Source organism: Zonotrichia albicollis, chromosome 3 (assembly GCF_047830755.1).
Source record: "Zonotrichia albicollis isolate bZonAlb1 chromosome 3, bZonAlb1.hap1, whole genome shotgun sequence".
NCBI classification, from domain to species: domain Eukaryota; kingdom Metazoa; phylum Chordata; class Aves; order Passeriformes; family Passerellidae; genus Zonotrichia; species Zonotrichia albicollis.
Genome location: NC_133821.1, coordinates 13,215,406 through 13,228,533, shown reverse-complemented (window position 1 = coordinate 13,228,533; position 13,128 = coordinate 13,215,406). Strand labels below are relative to the sequence as shown.

Here is a 13,128-nt window from a genome sequence, read left to right as displayed (position 1 = left end):
CCCCAAAGGTGGGTTCTGGGGCTTGGGGACACTCTGCTTGCCCCAAAGGCTGAGTTCTGTGGTTGGGGGCACTCTGCTTGTCCCAAAGGCGGGGTTCTGCGGCCTGGGGAGTTTGAGGGGTGGCACCAGTCCCCGATGAAGATCAGCGGCCAGACCTCATCACTCCCCGATCTCCACGCTGCATTTCAAAGCGATGTCCCCGGTTTAGGGCTCAGGCCGCTCCTCCTGCAGGCCGGCGGGTCCTGTCCCACCCCTCCAGCGGCCCGTCCCTCCCCACGGTGTCCCCGGGCGGCAGCCAGGGTCCCCTCCCCGCGGGGCGGCCCCGACGGCGCGTCCCTGTCCCTTATCCAGCAGCGCCGCCGCGCGGCCATCCCGGCCCGGGGACGGGGATGTCGCCGGGCACAGGGACGCGGAGCCCCGGGGTGCCCCGCTCCGCAGGGCCCGGGGGCTCCGAGGGGCAGCGCAGCCTCCACCCCGTCCAGCGCGGCGCTCCGCGGGGCTCTGCTGCCTCCCCGCGGCCGCTGCCTGGGCTGGGCGAATAACCCAACCACAACCCCTCGGTTAGAGCAAGGAACCCCTCCAGGGGTGCTTCTCGGGGGGCTTTGGGGGTGTCATTCGCGGGGGAGCCTCGCAAATCTCCGGTAACGCGGAGCGGGGTCGCGGCTCTGCTCGCCGCTCCAGCGCCGCCCCCCGGGGCTCCCCCCGGGCCTTTGGAGCCCCCCCGGCTCCCTAATGAACCCGCCGGGAGCTGCCCTGGGCTCGGTAAATATTGGCTTAGCTTCCCCTCGAGCGGCTCCTCGAGCAGCCCCGAAAAACCCACAGCGCCGCCAACTAAGCCCTACAGTCAACAGGGGACGGGGGGAAACTCCGCGGGGACACAACCGGGAAAAACGGGGGGAAAAGGAAACGGAGCTGGCCTGGAGATCGGGCTGAGCTTCCAAATCCTCAAATTCCGACCCGCCCTGGCGGCCGAGAGGGGCTGGCCGGGGCTGCCAGGGCCGGATCCCCATCCTGGAAGCCTCGTCCGAGCCCGGGGCAGCTCCGGGCACCGCGGGGATCCCGCGTAGCGCTGAGCGTCCCGGGGCGCGGGGGATGCCCGGGTTGGGGCTTCTCCCCGCTCTTTTCCTGTTTTCTCCCCTGTTTTCCGTCCCATCCGTTGTTTTTCTTTTTCTGCGTTCTCTGGTTATTTTTTCTTCCTTCGCTTTTTCTTATTTTGTTTCGTTATCTTTTTATTTTCCCTCTTTTTTTCATTTCCTTTTCATTTTCGTTATGTTTTTCCTCTTCCCTTTTATTTTTCTCTTTCCTTTCCCCTTTTTTTCTTTTTTTCCTATTAATCGTTTCTCCGTTATAAAATTTCTTCTTTCTTTCTCCACTTATTTTCCCATTTTCGTTATTTTCTTCTCCTCTTTTTAAAATTAAACTGTTTATTTCCCCTATTATTATTATTATTATTACTTTATATATATATATTTTTTTTTCCTTTTTAATTTCTGTCCCTCCCTCTCCTTCTGCCTCCCTCCCTCCCTCCCTCCCTTCCTCCCCGCCTTGCACAACCAGGAGCGCGGACAAGAAAGGGCCATTTCTCCGGCAGGCAGCGGGACGTGCCAGCCGGGCTGGCGGTACGGCCGGGCCGCGCAGGGAGGCGGCAGCTGCAGCCCAGCCCGCCCTCAATGCCGCCTTGTTCTGCCCGGGCCTCCGCGGCCGCGCAGCGCGGCTCCGCGGGCTCCTGCGGGGGGACGCGCTCGGGGCTTTCGGTGCTGCGGGGGGGACGGGCGGGGGGGGGATTTCCTGTGAAATGAGAGAGAAACTTGTCAGAGAAGAGGAGAGGCTCTGTTGGCCTTCAAAGAGAGAGCAGAGATTCTTTTTCCTTGCGCCCCCTCTTTTTTTCTTTTTTTTTCTTTTTTTTTCTCTCTCTCTCTTTTTTTTTTTTTTTTTTTTTTTTTTCCAGAATAGATATAGCACGAATTTTTAATTCGCCTGCCTTTCACAGACAACAATGCTGGGTTTGAAAGCTGGGCACAATTTGGGTTTTGTCAGGGGTCCCCGGCCCAGCTGGCCATATGGGATACAACATGTAGAACATGCCGAACAATGAGCGCGAGTGACAGCCCGAACAAAACGCGGAGGACAGCGCTCCCTGACTCCGCGCTCCGCATCAATGCCGAGCCCCAAAAAACAGAAAACAGCCAAGGCCGAGGCAGGCGAGGCGCGGCGAGGGCGTCCCCCCCCTCCTCTCCTCCCGCACCGTCTCTCCCGGTTTTTCGCCGGCTCCTTTGGCTTCCCTGGCTGCGGCTCGTTAATATGCACGCCTCTAACATGCTCACCTCCCTGCCTCCCCCATTGTGCTGCTCTCTGAAGTCTACTGTATATTGTGCAAAGATAGACTGGCCCGGCGGCACGGCAGATATAAGGCCACGGAGGTTAGGGCCACACAACTGGTTTGATAGACTCGCCACAGCCCGAGGGGAATGAGGAGAAAAAAAAAAAAAACCAAAAACAAAACCACCCAAAAACAGGGAAAATATTGGGATTTTTTTTTAAATTAAAAAATAAGTAAGGAGAAAAAAGCGACAGTTTTCCATCTGTCCGCTCCTGGCTCGCACGCCGGGTTTGGAGAAGGGAAAACCGGCTCTGGTCGCGGTGTCCCCCTCGGGTGTGGGACAGCAGCGCAGCTCCCCAGGGCTTGGAAGCGGCCGCCGCTGCTCCAGCCCTGCGCGGAGCCTCGGTGGTTCGGGGATGGGAGCAGGGATGGGAAAAGAGCGGAGGAAAAATGTGGGAAAAGGCTAAAAAACCCCAGCGGCGGCGCGGAGGCTGCAGGATGCGATGGGGCGGAGAGGCACCCCGGGATCGGCGGGGCCCGGGATGTTGCGGAATTGGGATTTTGCGGGATCGGGATGCTGCGGGATCGGGATGCTGCGGGATCGGGATGCTGCGGGGCCGGCGCCGCTCGTCCCTTTGGCGTTGAACTGCCCCGTCCTGGCCGGGCTCAGCCCCGCGGGACGGGGCGGGCGCTGCACCGGCCCCGCTGCTCCTGACAAAAGCCTGCTTGGGTTTGTTTTCGTTTTTTGAAGCATCTTTAGCAGCCCGAAAGCTGCAGGGGCGGGCTCGAAGCCGCTGCTCTGCCGCAACCCGCCCCGGGCCGGGCTCGGTCCCGGTCCCGGTCCCCGTTCCAGCCCGGCAGAGCCGCCCAGCCCCGCCTCGCCTCCCTCTTGTCTTTTCTCCCTCCTCCTCCTCCGAGTTTTTGGGGGGGTTCTCCAGAGGTTAACCCTTTCCCCAGCCCTGCCGGCGCATCCCCGAGGGCTGAGCCCGAAGTTCGGCTCTCCCTGCCGCTCGCAGGGGCTCCAGCCCGGGGAGGGGGGCACCGGGGCCGTGCCAGAACCCAAATCTCAGCAGCACCGAGCAGCAGAACAGCGCACTCACAGACAGAAATTAGTAAAATATAAATTCTCCCCGCTCCGATTTTTCGCCGGCGGATGAAACCGACTGTTCCCACCAAAAAAAAGGGGCGGTTTTTTCCCAAAAATGAAGCCAGGGAGGAGCGTGGGGCCCCGCTCGGCCGTGTCACCCCGGCCGGGCCCAGGCAGGGCTGGCTCGGGGGATGAGGGGCGGCCGCCGAGGCCGCGACTTTCCGTCGTTGTTATTGGCTCCTTTTCTACTATTTCCCCTCGAAAAGCAGCTTTAAAAAAAAATTAAAATTGGTATTAAATGTCGGGGAGGCCCAGGGGGCCCCTCTGCGGGCGGAGAGGGTTTCAGCGTCCGCGGGGCTTTTTCCTCCGCTCGGGAATGGTTAAGGCGACCCCCAAACGGGAGAGAGCGAGCGGAGCGCCCCGGCCGCGGCTCACGGCAGCGACAACGACCGCGACAAGGGGCAAAAACACCCCCGGGAGCAGCTGTGGGGGCCGCAAACTGCGCTCCCCTTTTGGGGTGCTCCGCTCGGCGGCCGCACCCCCGTTTCTCACAAAACCACAGGAGCAGCGCGGGGGATTTTATTCTTTATTTTTTTTCCTTTTTTTTTTTTTTTTTTTGTAATTCTGACGATCTCCCCCCCCCTCTCCCCTTTTTTCTCCTCTTTTATTTTATTTGTAGGTAGACAGGACCACTCTGAATGGCGCAAAAAATTTCTGTAAACAATGACGCACAAAAAACACCTCCCTTCCCTCACCCCCCGCCTCCCCCCGAAATGAAACCGAAACCCCCCCAAAAAATGGAGGGGAAAAGAAACGGCAGAGGGAAAGAACCCATAATAATAATAATAATAATAGCAATAATAATAATAGCAATAATAATAATAATAATAATAGCGTTTCCCTCGCCATTCCTTCCCCCGCAGTTGTTTTTTTTTTTTAATTTTCGGAGCATCAGTCTGTCTCCGTTTTTTTTGTTTTTTTGTTTTTTGTTTTTTTCCTCTCTCTCTCGATTTGTGCCTGTTAATTCTGTGTTTTCCTCCGCTCTCGGGGGCGTGTACGCGGGGCCCTCACCAAGTCCATTGCTGCGCCTGTACCAAGTGATGCGCTGTGGGGTACTGGGGGCTGCCGGCCGCGCTGTACTGCGCGTTGTACTGCATGTGCTGCTGCAGGGACTGCGCGCTGTACGCCGAGAACGGGATGCCCGCCTGGAACGTCGCGGCTGCCAAGTCCTGGGCTTTGAGCGTGTGGCACGGCTTGCCGTCCCTGACTAGCACCGGCACGGCCACCCGCCGCGGCGAGGGGAGAGGAGTCACTTCCATACCTTTCTCGGCCCGAGCCCGCTTCATCTTGTAGCGGTGGTTCTGGAACCAGATCTTCACCTGCGTGGGGGTGAGGCGGATCAGGCTGGCCAGGTGCTCCCGCTCGGGCGCCGACAGGTACCGCTGCTGCCGGAACCGCCGCTCCAGCTCGTAGGTCTGCGCCTTGGAGAAGAGCACCCTCCTCTTCCTCTTCTTGCCCGCGTCCCCGCCGCCCACCGCTTCCTTCTCGTTGTCGGGCGACTCGTCTGCCGACGGCTCCGGCGATTTGGCCGAGGGGTCCTGGCCGCCGCCGCCGCCGCCGGCCGCCAGCCCGTGCACTGCGGACAAGCCGTGCCCGGTGGGTCAGCGGAGGGTGACGGGATGGGGGAGCGCCCCTCGGCCGCCCCCCGCATCCCTCCCGCCGCCCCCCGCATCCCCTCAGCCGCCCGGAGGCCGGCAGTGGAGAGAGGCAACCCCCCTATCCATCCATCCATCCATCCATCCATCCATCCATCCATCCATCCACCCACCCATCCATCCATCCTCGGGTCCCCCCACCTCGAGCCACATCCCAGCGCCCCCCAATCTTCGCTGCCCCGGCACTCACGGGAGTACTGGATGCCCTCGGCGCTCGCCAGCCAGCGCGTGTAGGGATTATCGCTGTTATCATAGAAAGGGCTCTTCAAAGGCAGCGTCGGAACAGAGTCCAAGGGGGTTTGTCCCAAAACTCCCGCTTTCCTGGGCGGCTCGGGCGCCTCGCTCTCCTCCTCGCCGCCCTCCGCCGAGCCGTCCTCATCGTTGGTGTCGGGGAGGTCCAAAATGTCCTTCACCGAGAAGCCCGTCTTTGTGTTGGTCAGAGACATGTTCCGGCCAAATTCCGCCTGGGAAAGTTGGAGCCGCGGCTTGGCCGAGCCGCCGGGTCACGGCTGGGCACGCACACGCCGAGCGGCGACAGCGACACTGCGCAGGGACACGGGGAGGGACGGGGGGGGGGGGCACGGAAAAAGGGGGAAAAAAATACAATAATAATATGGATTTATAGAAAAATAAGCGGCGGGGGTTGTGCGGGAGAGAAGCGGCCGCAGCGCCGGGTCTCTGCGGTGCTGGTTGTTGTGCCACGGGGGAAAATTCCGGGAGCGGGAGCAGCAGCTGGTTTCGGGAATAGTTTGTAACTCCAGGGAGAAAAAAAATTAAAAAAAAAAAAAAAAAAGGGGGGGGGGGGGGAAGACACGCCAAAAAAAAAAAAAAAAAAGAGTAAAAAAAAAAAAAAGATCACTTCTGGATCTTGTTCAGCCACGCCGAACCCGCGCCTGCCGCTGGAAAATCCCGAGCCATTGCTGGAGCGAGGAGTCCATATAAGGCTGGTCCCCACACATGAACCTGCCGAGAGGAGGGAGAAAAAAAAACCTACATTAAACCCAGGAAAGGTTGGCCACGTGTGGGCGGGTCTTGGAAGTCAAGTGGATGAAGACAGTGTTTGCAGATGTGAAATTGCGGGTTTTGGGCGAGCTCCGAGCTTCCACCATTGGTGATGAGTGGTATAACGTGTCAGTTAATTACCGGCGCGGGGAGGGTCCTGGGCGCGGGGAGGGAGGGAGAGGGAAGGAAGGAGAGACGGAGGGAGGGAGGGATGGAGAGAGAGAGGGAGGGAGGGAGGGGGCGACTTCCCAGCTCTTTTTAAGGCCACTATTTACATACAAAGAGCTGCGCACCAGCCCCGACGCTCCGGACGCTCCAAAGTGTGTTTTCCACCCGTGTTTTCCTCCGACAAAAAAAAAACCAAAATCATCACAATAATAATAATAATAATAATTTGCTGTTCCCACAGCCGCTCAGGCTGCGCGCCCCGCGCTGCCGGCCCCGCTCGGCACCGAAGCGGCTCAGATGGCAAGAGCCCAACTTATCTAACCCGCCTAGGTCAATATTTTGGTTGGGGCTTAGGGATGAGCGCTGGAAATTAAACAGCGAGTAATTGATTCTAGTTTGCTCCGAAATTAAGCGAACTGGCAAAATGCGATCGTCAGGCGCGACCCGGCGAGATCCGGGAGGTGATTGCTGGGGAGGGGGGGAGTGTGTGCTTGTTTGAAGAGGTCTCATTGATTTTGCCACCTTCTTCCAGGGGAATGAATCCAGCCCGTTGGGATCATTCGATGGGCTGCAGCCCGATGGACTCGTACACCACTGGATTTTTATTTTTTCTTGTCTATATTTCTTTGGTTTGTTCCTTTTTTTTCAGGACTTGGGGAAGGAGGGAGAGGGGCAAAGAAGGAGTTCCTTCCCAAGGGAAGGCCGGCACCCCAGGTGTCCCCACGCTCGCACACAGCAGCGCTGGGCTCCGGCCCCGCGGAGCCCGCAGCGGCTCCGGGGCTCGATGCAGAGACCGCCCCTACTTTTCTCTGTGTGCCGCCAACTTTTATTTTCATTGCCTTTCTTCCTTCGTCCTGTTCTCTGCACCTGCCCAGGAGGCACACCCTCACGGGGCAGGGCCAAGGTCGTTATCTTCCTTCCTTCCTTCCTTCCTTCCTTCCTTCCTTCCTTCCTTCCTTCCTTCCTTCCTTCCTTCCTTCCTCCCTTCCTCCCTTCCTCCCTTCCTCCCTTCCTCCCTTCCTCCCTTCCTCCCTTCCTCCCTTCCTCCCTTCCTCCCTTCCTCCCTCCCTTCCTCCCTTCCTCCCTTCCTCCCTTTCCTTCCTTTCCTTCCTTTCCTTCCTCCTTTCCTTCCTTCCTCCTTTCCTTCTGTCCCTCTCTCCCTTTCCTTCCTCCCTTCCCTTTTCCCACTCTTTTTTCCTCTCTCCTGTTTTCCATCCCTTTGCCTTTCCCGAGCCCCGCCGGGCCGGGTTGGAGCGCGGGGCCCATGGAGATGTGCGGGCCGATGCGGGACACGGGGTTTGGACAATCTGGGAAGGGGTTCCCCCCACTCCCCTCATTTCTGGGCAGGAAAAGTTGCCCGAGTTTCCCTTCCCGGGGGGAAGGAGCCGCAACCCCGCCGGGCAGACGCCGCCTCAGGCTTCCTCCTCCGCGCCCATCCATGGATTCGCACCTTCCCGTCCTCTCCCTCGCCGCTCCCCCCACTTTTCCTGCCCCAGCCCCCAGCCTGCCTCCCATAAAGTATGTGATGTGGCTGACAATGCCCAGGGATTTTTTTTTTCCCCTTTTTTTTTTTTTTTTTTTTTTTTTTAAGCGAGCCCCAGCGCGCATCCTGGGTGGTCGGCCCCGCGCAAACACAAATACAACCCGACGGCTAAGCTGGGGACAATGTCCGCAATGTAGACAAATGTCCGGCTCCTGTTGGAACCCTTTGTCTCGGCGCAGTTTTTGCATTTATTTCAGTGGCGAAATAATACGTGATTGACGCCCTCTTTCAGCGCGCCCTAACTGTTGGGAATAAATCTGAGGTTGTTCCTAGTTGTCATGGTATTCAACCGCACTCAATGGCTATCTCTTCATCCATTGCGGAGTCCTCCTCCTCGATATCGAGGGAACCCCTTCGGGCCGGCCCCCGCCCGCTCCTCTGCCCCGCTCCGACACCGCCGATTCCCACTGAATCCCGGAGTTACCGATGGATTCACCCTACCTCTGGTGGGGAAAAAAAGAGAGAGGGAAGAGCGGCGATAATCGCGATAGGGCGGGACGGAGAACCCCGACAGCAGCCGAGCCCGGGGAAGGGAGGGCAGAGCATCCCCGGGACAGCCTGCCCGGACAGGGCGCCGCGGGGCTGGCAGCATCATACTAATAATAATAATAATAATAATAATAATAATAATAATAATAATAGTGGTGGTGGTGATTATGATGATGATGATGATGACGACGACGATAAACACTCCCACACCCGAACCCGAGGCCGCGGCCCGGGCAGAGCGTCCCGGACGCAGCGCCGAGGGTCGCGGCCCCCTCCCCGAACCGCGGACCGCGGGGACGGCCCGGGGCACCATGACGTCACTGGCGGGGGTGTGACGTCAGAGCCGCGCGGACCCCATGACGTCAGGAGGGGTCGCGAGGCCGGGACACTGACCCGCGCCGGGGTCGCGCTGCGTGGGGCCAAAACCAGACGGTAGCGGCGCGACAGTCGCGACAGAGCCCGGACACGGCGGGGCGCCCGCCCAGAGTCCCCCGCGCCCCACGGCTCGTCCCACGCGTGGCGGGGACGCTCCAGAGCCTGGACAGGCCGTGACAAGGCCGGGAGCGCTGGTGCCCTTCCTCCCCAGCCCCCGGCGCTGAGCCGCCCTCGGGGACACGGGGCTCTGCCCACGGGGACCCATTCACGGGTGGCTCCCTGGCCCCCGGGGTTAAGGCTGATTTTTCTGTGTTTTAGGATCGGAAAGGACAGTCCCTGGGGTAGGAGGGGGAATGCGGCCTCCCGAGCAGCTGCTCGCGGTCGCGCGTGGGCCCCAATGCCGGCGGGGTCTCGCCACGCCGCGGGCGGCCAGTGGGGCTGATTTTGAGCGGTGTCCTCGCCTTTTTCCTCCCTGCCTCGGCCCGAGGATGATCCTGCTCCCCGCACGGCGCCGGGGCTCCCCCTCTGCTCCCAGCCCCGCTCCCCTCTCCGATCCCACGCATGAATCGCATCGAGTGTAACAACACATATTGTGGGAGAAATGTAGGAAAGGGTGCTGGGCAGGAGCCTGCCGCTCTCCCTCCCCTCCCTACCCGGCTCCATTCCCGCTCCCGCTGCGCGGCTCCGGGAGCGGCCGACAAGTGGATCAATTTATTGTTTGATGGAGCCAAAGATGCGAGACATTGTTTTCCCTTCCCCGCAGCCCGCAAATAAACAAACGGAGCCGGGGCTGCACCTTGCCGCTCGGCCCGGATTAGCGGAGCCCACACAAAGCCTTTGTTAAGGGACAGGTTGATTTTATCTCCTAGAATGAGATCCACTTGGAATGAATGGGGAAAGGGAAGAGCAGTCCGTGTCCTGATAATTGTCGTGAGGAGCTTCACCTCGGGAGCATCCCTGTAAGTAACACCCTCTTTGTTTTAAAGTGTGCAGGAGGGAAGAAGAGCCGCCGCACCAAAGGGGACAGCTCTCCCCTGGCCGTAAAAATATAGAACCAAAATTTAAAAAATCAGAGTAAAACCATCGCAGCCAAATAACATCCCGCCCACGGAGGGCTTTAAATCGCATTTTCCAGCCCTGGAGAGGAAATTCTGCTGCTGCTGCTGCTGCTCGGCAGAGACTCCGGCTCGGAGGGGACCGGCCACGCCAGGCCGTGGGCACGGAGCCCACGCCACGGGATTGCCTCCCATGCCGGCAGGGAGAGAGAGAGCTCCATTAAAAAAAAATTTAAAAAATTAAAAATCGTATTTCCTAAAATCAAGGGCAACCGGAGCCTCCCGGATCCTCCGGCGCTTACAGGAACTTAATTGTAACGGAGTTTCTGCGGGCTGAAATTCCCGGCTCGTTTCCTGGCTGGAAAAAATGGCATTAGCAAAGGCGTTAAGGATGGTTCGGGGGAAAGAAAAGGGAGGAATAAAAAAAAAGGGGGGGAAAAAAAAAGAGGGGAAGATCGCCCCGCACGCAGGAAGGGAGCCAGCAGCAGCATTCCCTATGGAAGCTCCAGGGAAAGCCCCCAGCGCCCCCCAAAATCCCGGCGCCGGCCTGCTTTTCTCCGGCAGACAATTAATTCTTCTCCAGGACATAGGAATCTAAATGAGCTTCCCTATTCTCACGATTGCTCTATCTCCTTCCCCCCGAAGCTTCAAAGGCGGAGAAATCCTTCCTATTCACCGATATTCCTTATAAATCTGTAGATGCGGATCTGCCCCGCAGCCAAGCTCCCGAGGTGGCGAATTGTCACAGAAATTGGGATTTCCCCCCCCTGAAACCCCCCCTGCTCCCCGGGGGCCGGCGGGGTTATGGCAGAGCCGGAGGACACATGTTAGGGCTTTGATAAATGCACTTTAATGAGATTTTGGAAATTATTGCCCATAGTGATGGAGGCTGTGGGGTACGGGCACAAAGCCGGGAGCCCGCAGCCCCCCGACCCACATTTTGTCTTATTTAATTCCCTGCAAGCTGTAAGCCTGGCCCGGGGCTCCCTTCCCCTTCCCAGCCTATTCCAAACCGGTTTATGGGCCGGACAAACGGGGGTGCCCCCCCCCCGGAGCCCCCCGGCTCTGCCGTCCCTGTCTCCAATGATTAAACGTGTCCCGACGAGATTAAGCTTTGTCAGAAATGATTTTTCCCTGCCGGGCCCGCCGGCCCCGGGGCGACGGCAGCAGCACCGCGGGCGGGATTCCCTCCCTCATCAGGATTTGCTCCCTTATCAGAATTCGCTCCGCACCCCGCGCAGGGCTCCGCGCCCGGGTCAGCGCCGGCTGCGGGTCCCGAATGGGGGTGCGGGGAGCCCCGGAGCCTGGGCTGGGTGGGGACGGGCCCGCTCGGTGGGCTTGGCTCCCAAAGCCTCGCCCGAGCTTGGGGCACACGCGTGGCACGGGCAGGGATGGGGTGAGGAGGAGGAGGAGGAGGGGGCGTCGCCGGGGCCGGGGCCGGGGCCGGTCATTCCCGGTCCTCTGGCGGACTCTGCCGTCGCGGATGAGAAGTGTCCCACGGCCGGGGCAGGGGGAGCGCCCCGGGCTCCCTTCCCAGTGCTGTCCGTGCCCCTCTGCCACCCGTGCCCGTGGCCGTGGCCGTGTCGCAGCCGCGCCGTCGGGGCCGGGGCCGCGCCCCCTCGGTGCTCACACCGGCTCCGACCTGCGCGGACTCCCCGCCCCACAAAGCGCCTTCGCACCTGCTGCTGCCCCCCTCTGTCCCCTCTGCCCCCGGGGGTTCACCCTGGGGTCCCCCCGCTCCCTGCCGGGCTCACCTGGGCGGGTCCCTGCGCCGGGGAGCCCTGGCCGGCACCAGCACTCACCTGGGCGGGGGTCCCTCGGTGCGATGTCCCCCCGCTGTACCCCGGGAGTCACCTGGGCAGGGTCCCCGTGCGGGAGCGTCCCCCCCCCGCCGCCTCTCGGGGCTCACCTGGCCGCGGTGCCGAGGCGGGGGGTCCCTAGCAGGGGGGGCTCCGGCGGCGGCCCCCCGCCTCCCGCATTGTCTCCTCCGTGCGCCGGGGCCGCTGCTCGTCCCTCCGGCCTCACATCCCCCGCGCCGCTCGCTGCCGTCCCCGGCGGCTGCCGCCGGGCGCAACACCGGCCATATGCTCCGCGGCCATAAATTGGGAAGGAGCACAAACACGCCGGTTCCTGGGTGGCTCTTTTAAGGCTGAGCCGGCCCCTCTCTCCCCCCGGGGGGCAGAGCCCTCCCCCCGGCCCCCCTTCCCCAGAGGAGCCGCTGGCTGCGGCCCCCCCGCCCCCGCCGGGCCGGTCCCGCTGGCCGAGCGCGGATGGCTCGGTAGCCAGGGCGCCGAGCGGCCAAACCGCCAGATGTGGCACGGTGTCGGTGCGGCACGGTCGGTATTGATGTGCCGGGGCTCGTTTACATTAGATACGCGCCTGATGCGGCCGCTGATAGCGCCGGTGTGCGGGAGATCCGAGCCGCGCTGCCGCCGCCGGCCACTTCCCCCTCCCCTGCGCCCCTTTCCGCGGTCCATTTTGGGTTTTAACATCATTTTTTAATATTATTATTATTCGGAAAGAAGGCGATGGAGTTGGCGACCGAGGGTGGTGCTGCCCGACTTCCCTGGAGGGTGAGGAGCGGTCATGGAATGCTGGAATATCCTGAGTGGAGGCTGATGGAGCCCAGCTCCGGGACAACCCCAAAAAAACCCCAGAGCGTTTCCAAACATCCCGAGCCTGGATGCTTCCCTGCCATCCCTGTTGGCAGGAGGCTCCTGCCAAAGGTACGATCCCACTGGCATTCCAGAGGGATGGAGAGCTCCCAGCTGGCCACGAGGGCTCCCTGGGCATCCCATGTCCCGTCCAAAGGCTCCGTGGGTGACATGCAAACATCGCTGGGGACAGAGGGAACGTGACAGAGCTCCTTCCCCATCCCACCTGCCCCTGATCCTCCCCACACCTGCTCCGCTCCTGGGAAGACCTTGGAGTGCTGTGTGAAATTCCCTGGTCAGATAGGGCTCAGTGAAACCCCCTGGTCACAGATAAAGTGATTGATCCCCACAGCGATCAATAGAGATCCCATTCCGGGCAATTCATAACTTTGCCGAGCTTGTTTTGTTTGGATAAAGAGCCCGGATTGCTGAGAGAGGGAGTGAAACTGGGGGAGAAAAAATAATTCTGTGATTTTGTGTCACCCACATAAAAATACCAATCAAACCTCGGTAATTTGCAGACATATTCATTTGCATAAAAAAGTCTTCATTTGCATAAATCTGCAGGGTCTCCTCTTTCACAGCAGGAAATTCAGGCTGGATGTCCAGGCCATGTTTCACCCCATTCCTAGGGAATGCTGCCCAGAGGGATTGGAACTCTGTAAGTTTGGTTATAAACCAGCTTCAGCTCCTTTCTCCCCTCATCCAGGAAGGAGGGAA

At 60.2% G+C, this 13,128-nt stretch overlaps 1 protein-coding gene across 2 annotated transcripts; it reads right to left on the bottom strand.

The window, feature by feature from the left end:
- Window positions 1–4,303: 4,303 nt before the first annotated feature.
- Window positions 4,304–11,925, bottom strand: NKX2-2 (NK2 homeobox 2). Of its 2 annotated transcripts, XM_074536754.1 has the most exons (3): window positions 11,664–11,925; window positions 5,313–5,665; window positions 4,304–5,043 (listed from the first exon to the last, which is right to left on the bottom strand). In XM_074536754.1, the coding sequence occupies exons 2-3, from the start codon at window positions 5,566–5,568 to the stop codon at window positions 4,475–4,477; spliced, it is 825 nt and encodes a 274-aa protein (XP_074392855.1). In that variant the 5' UTR covers window positions 5,569–5,665; window positions 11,664–11,925; the 3' UTR covers window positions 4,304–4,474. The 2 variants fall into 2 exon arrangements, with proteins under 2 accessions (XP_074392855.1, XP_074392854.1); XM_074536753.1 differs by lacking the exon at window positions 11,664–11,925 and having other exon boundaries at window positions 5,313–5,919.
- Between the last annotated feature and the right edge of the window lie 1,203 nt (window positions 11,926–13,128).

Coding starts and splice junctions, on each gene's coding strand:
- NKX2-2 (XM_074536754.1), bottom strand. CDS start 5,568: ATGTCTCTGACCAACACAAAGACGGGCTTCTCGGTGAAGGACATTTTG. Junction 5,044..5,312: donor CGAGGGCATCCAGTACTCCC/GTGAGTGCCGGG, acceptor GCTTGTCCGCAG/TGCACGGGCTGGCGGCCGGC.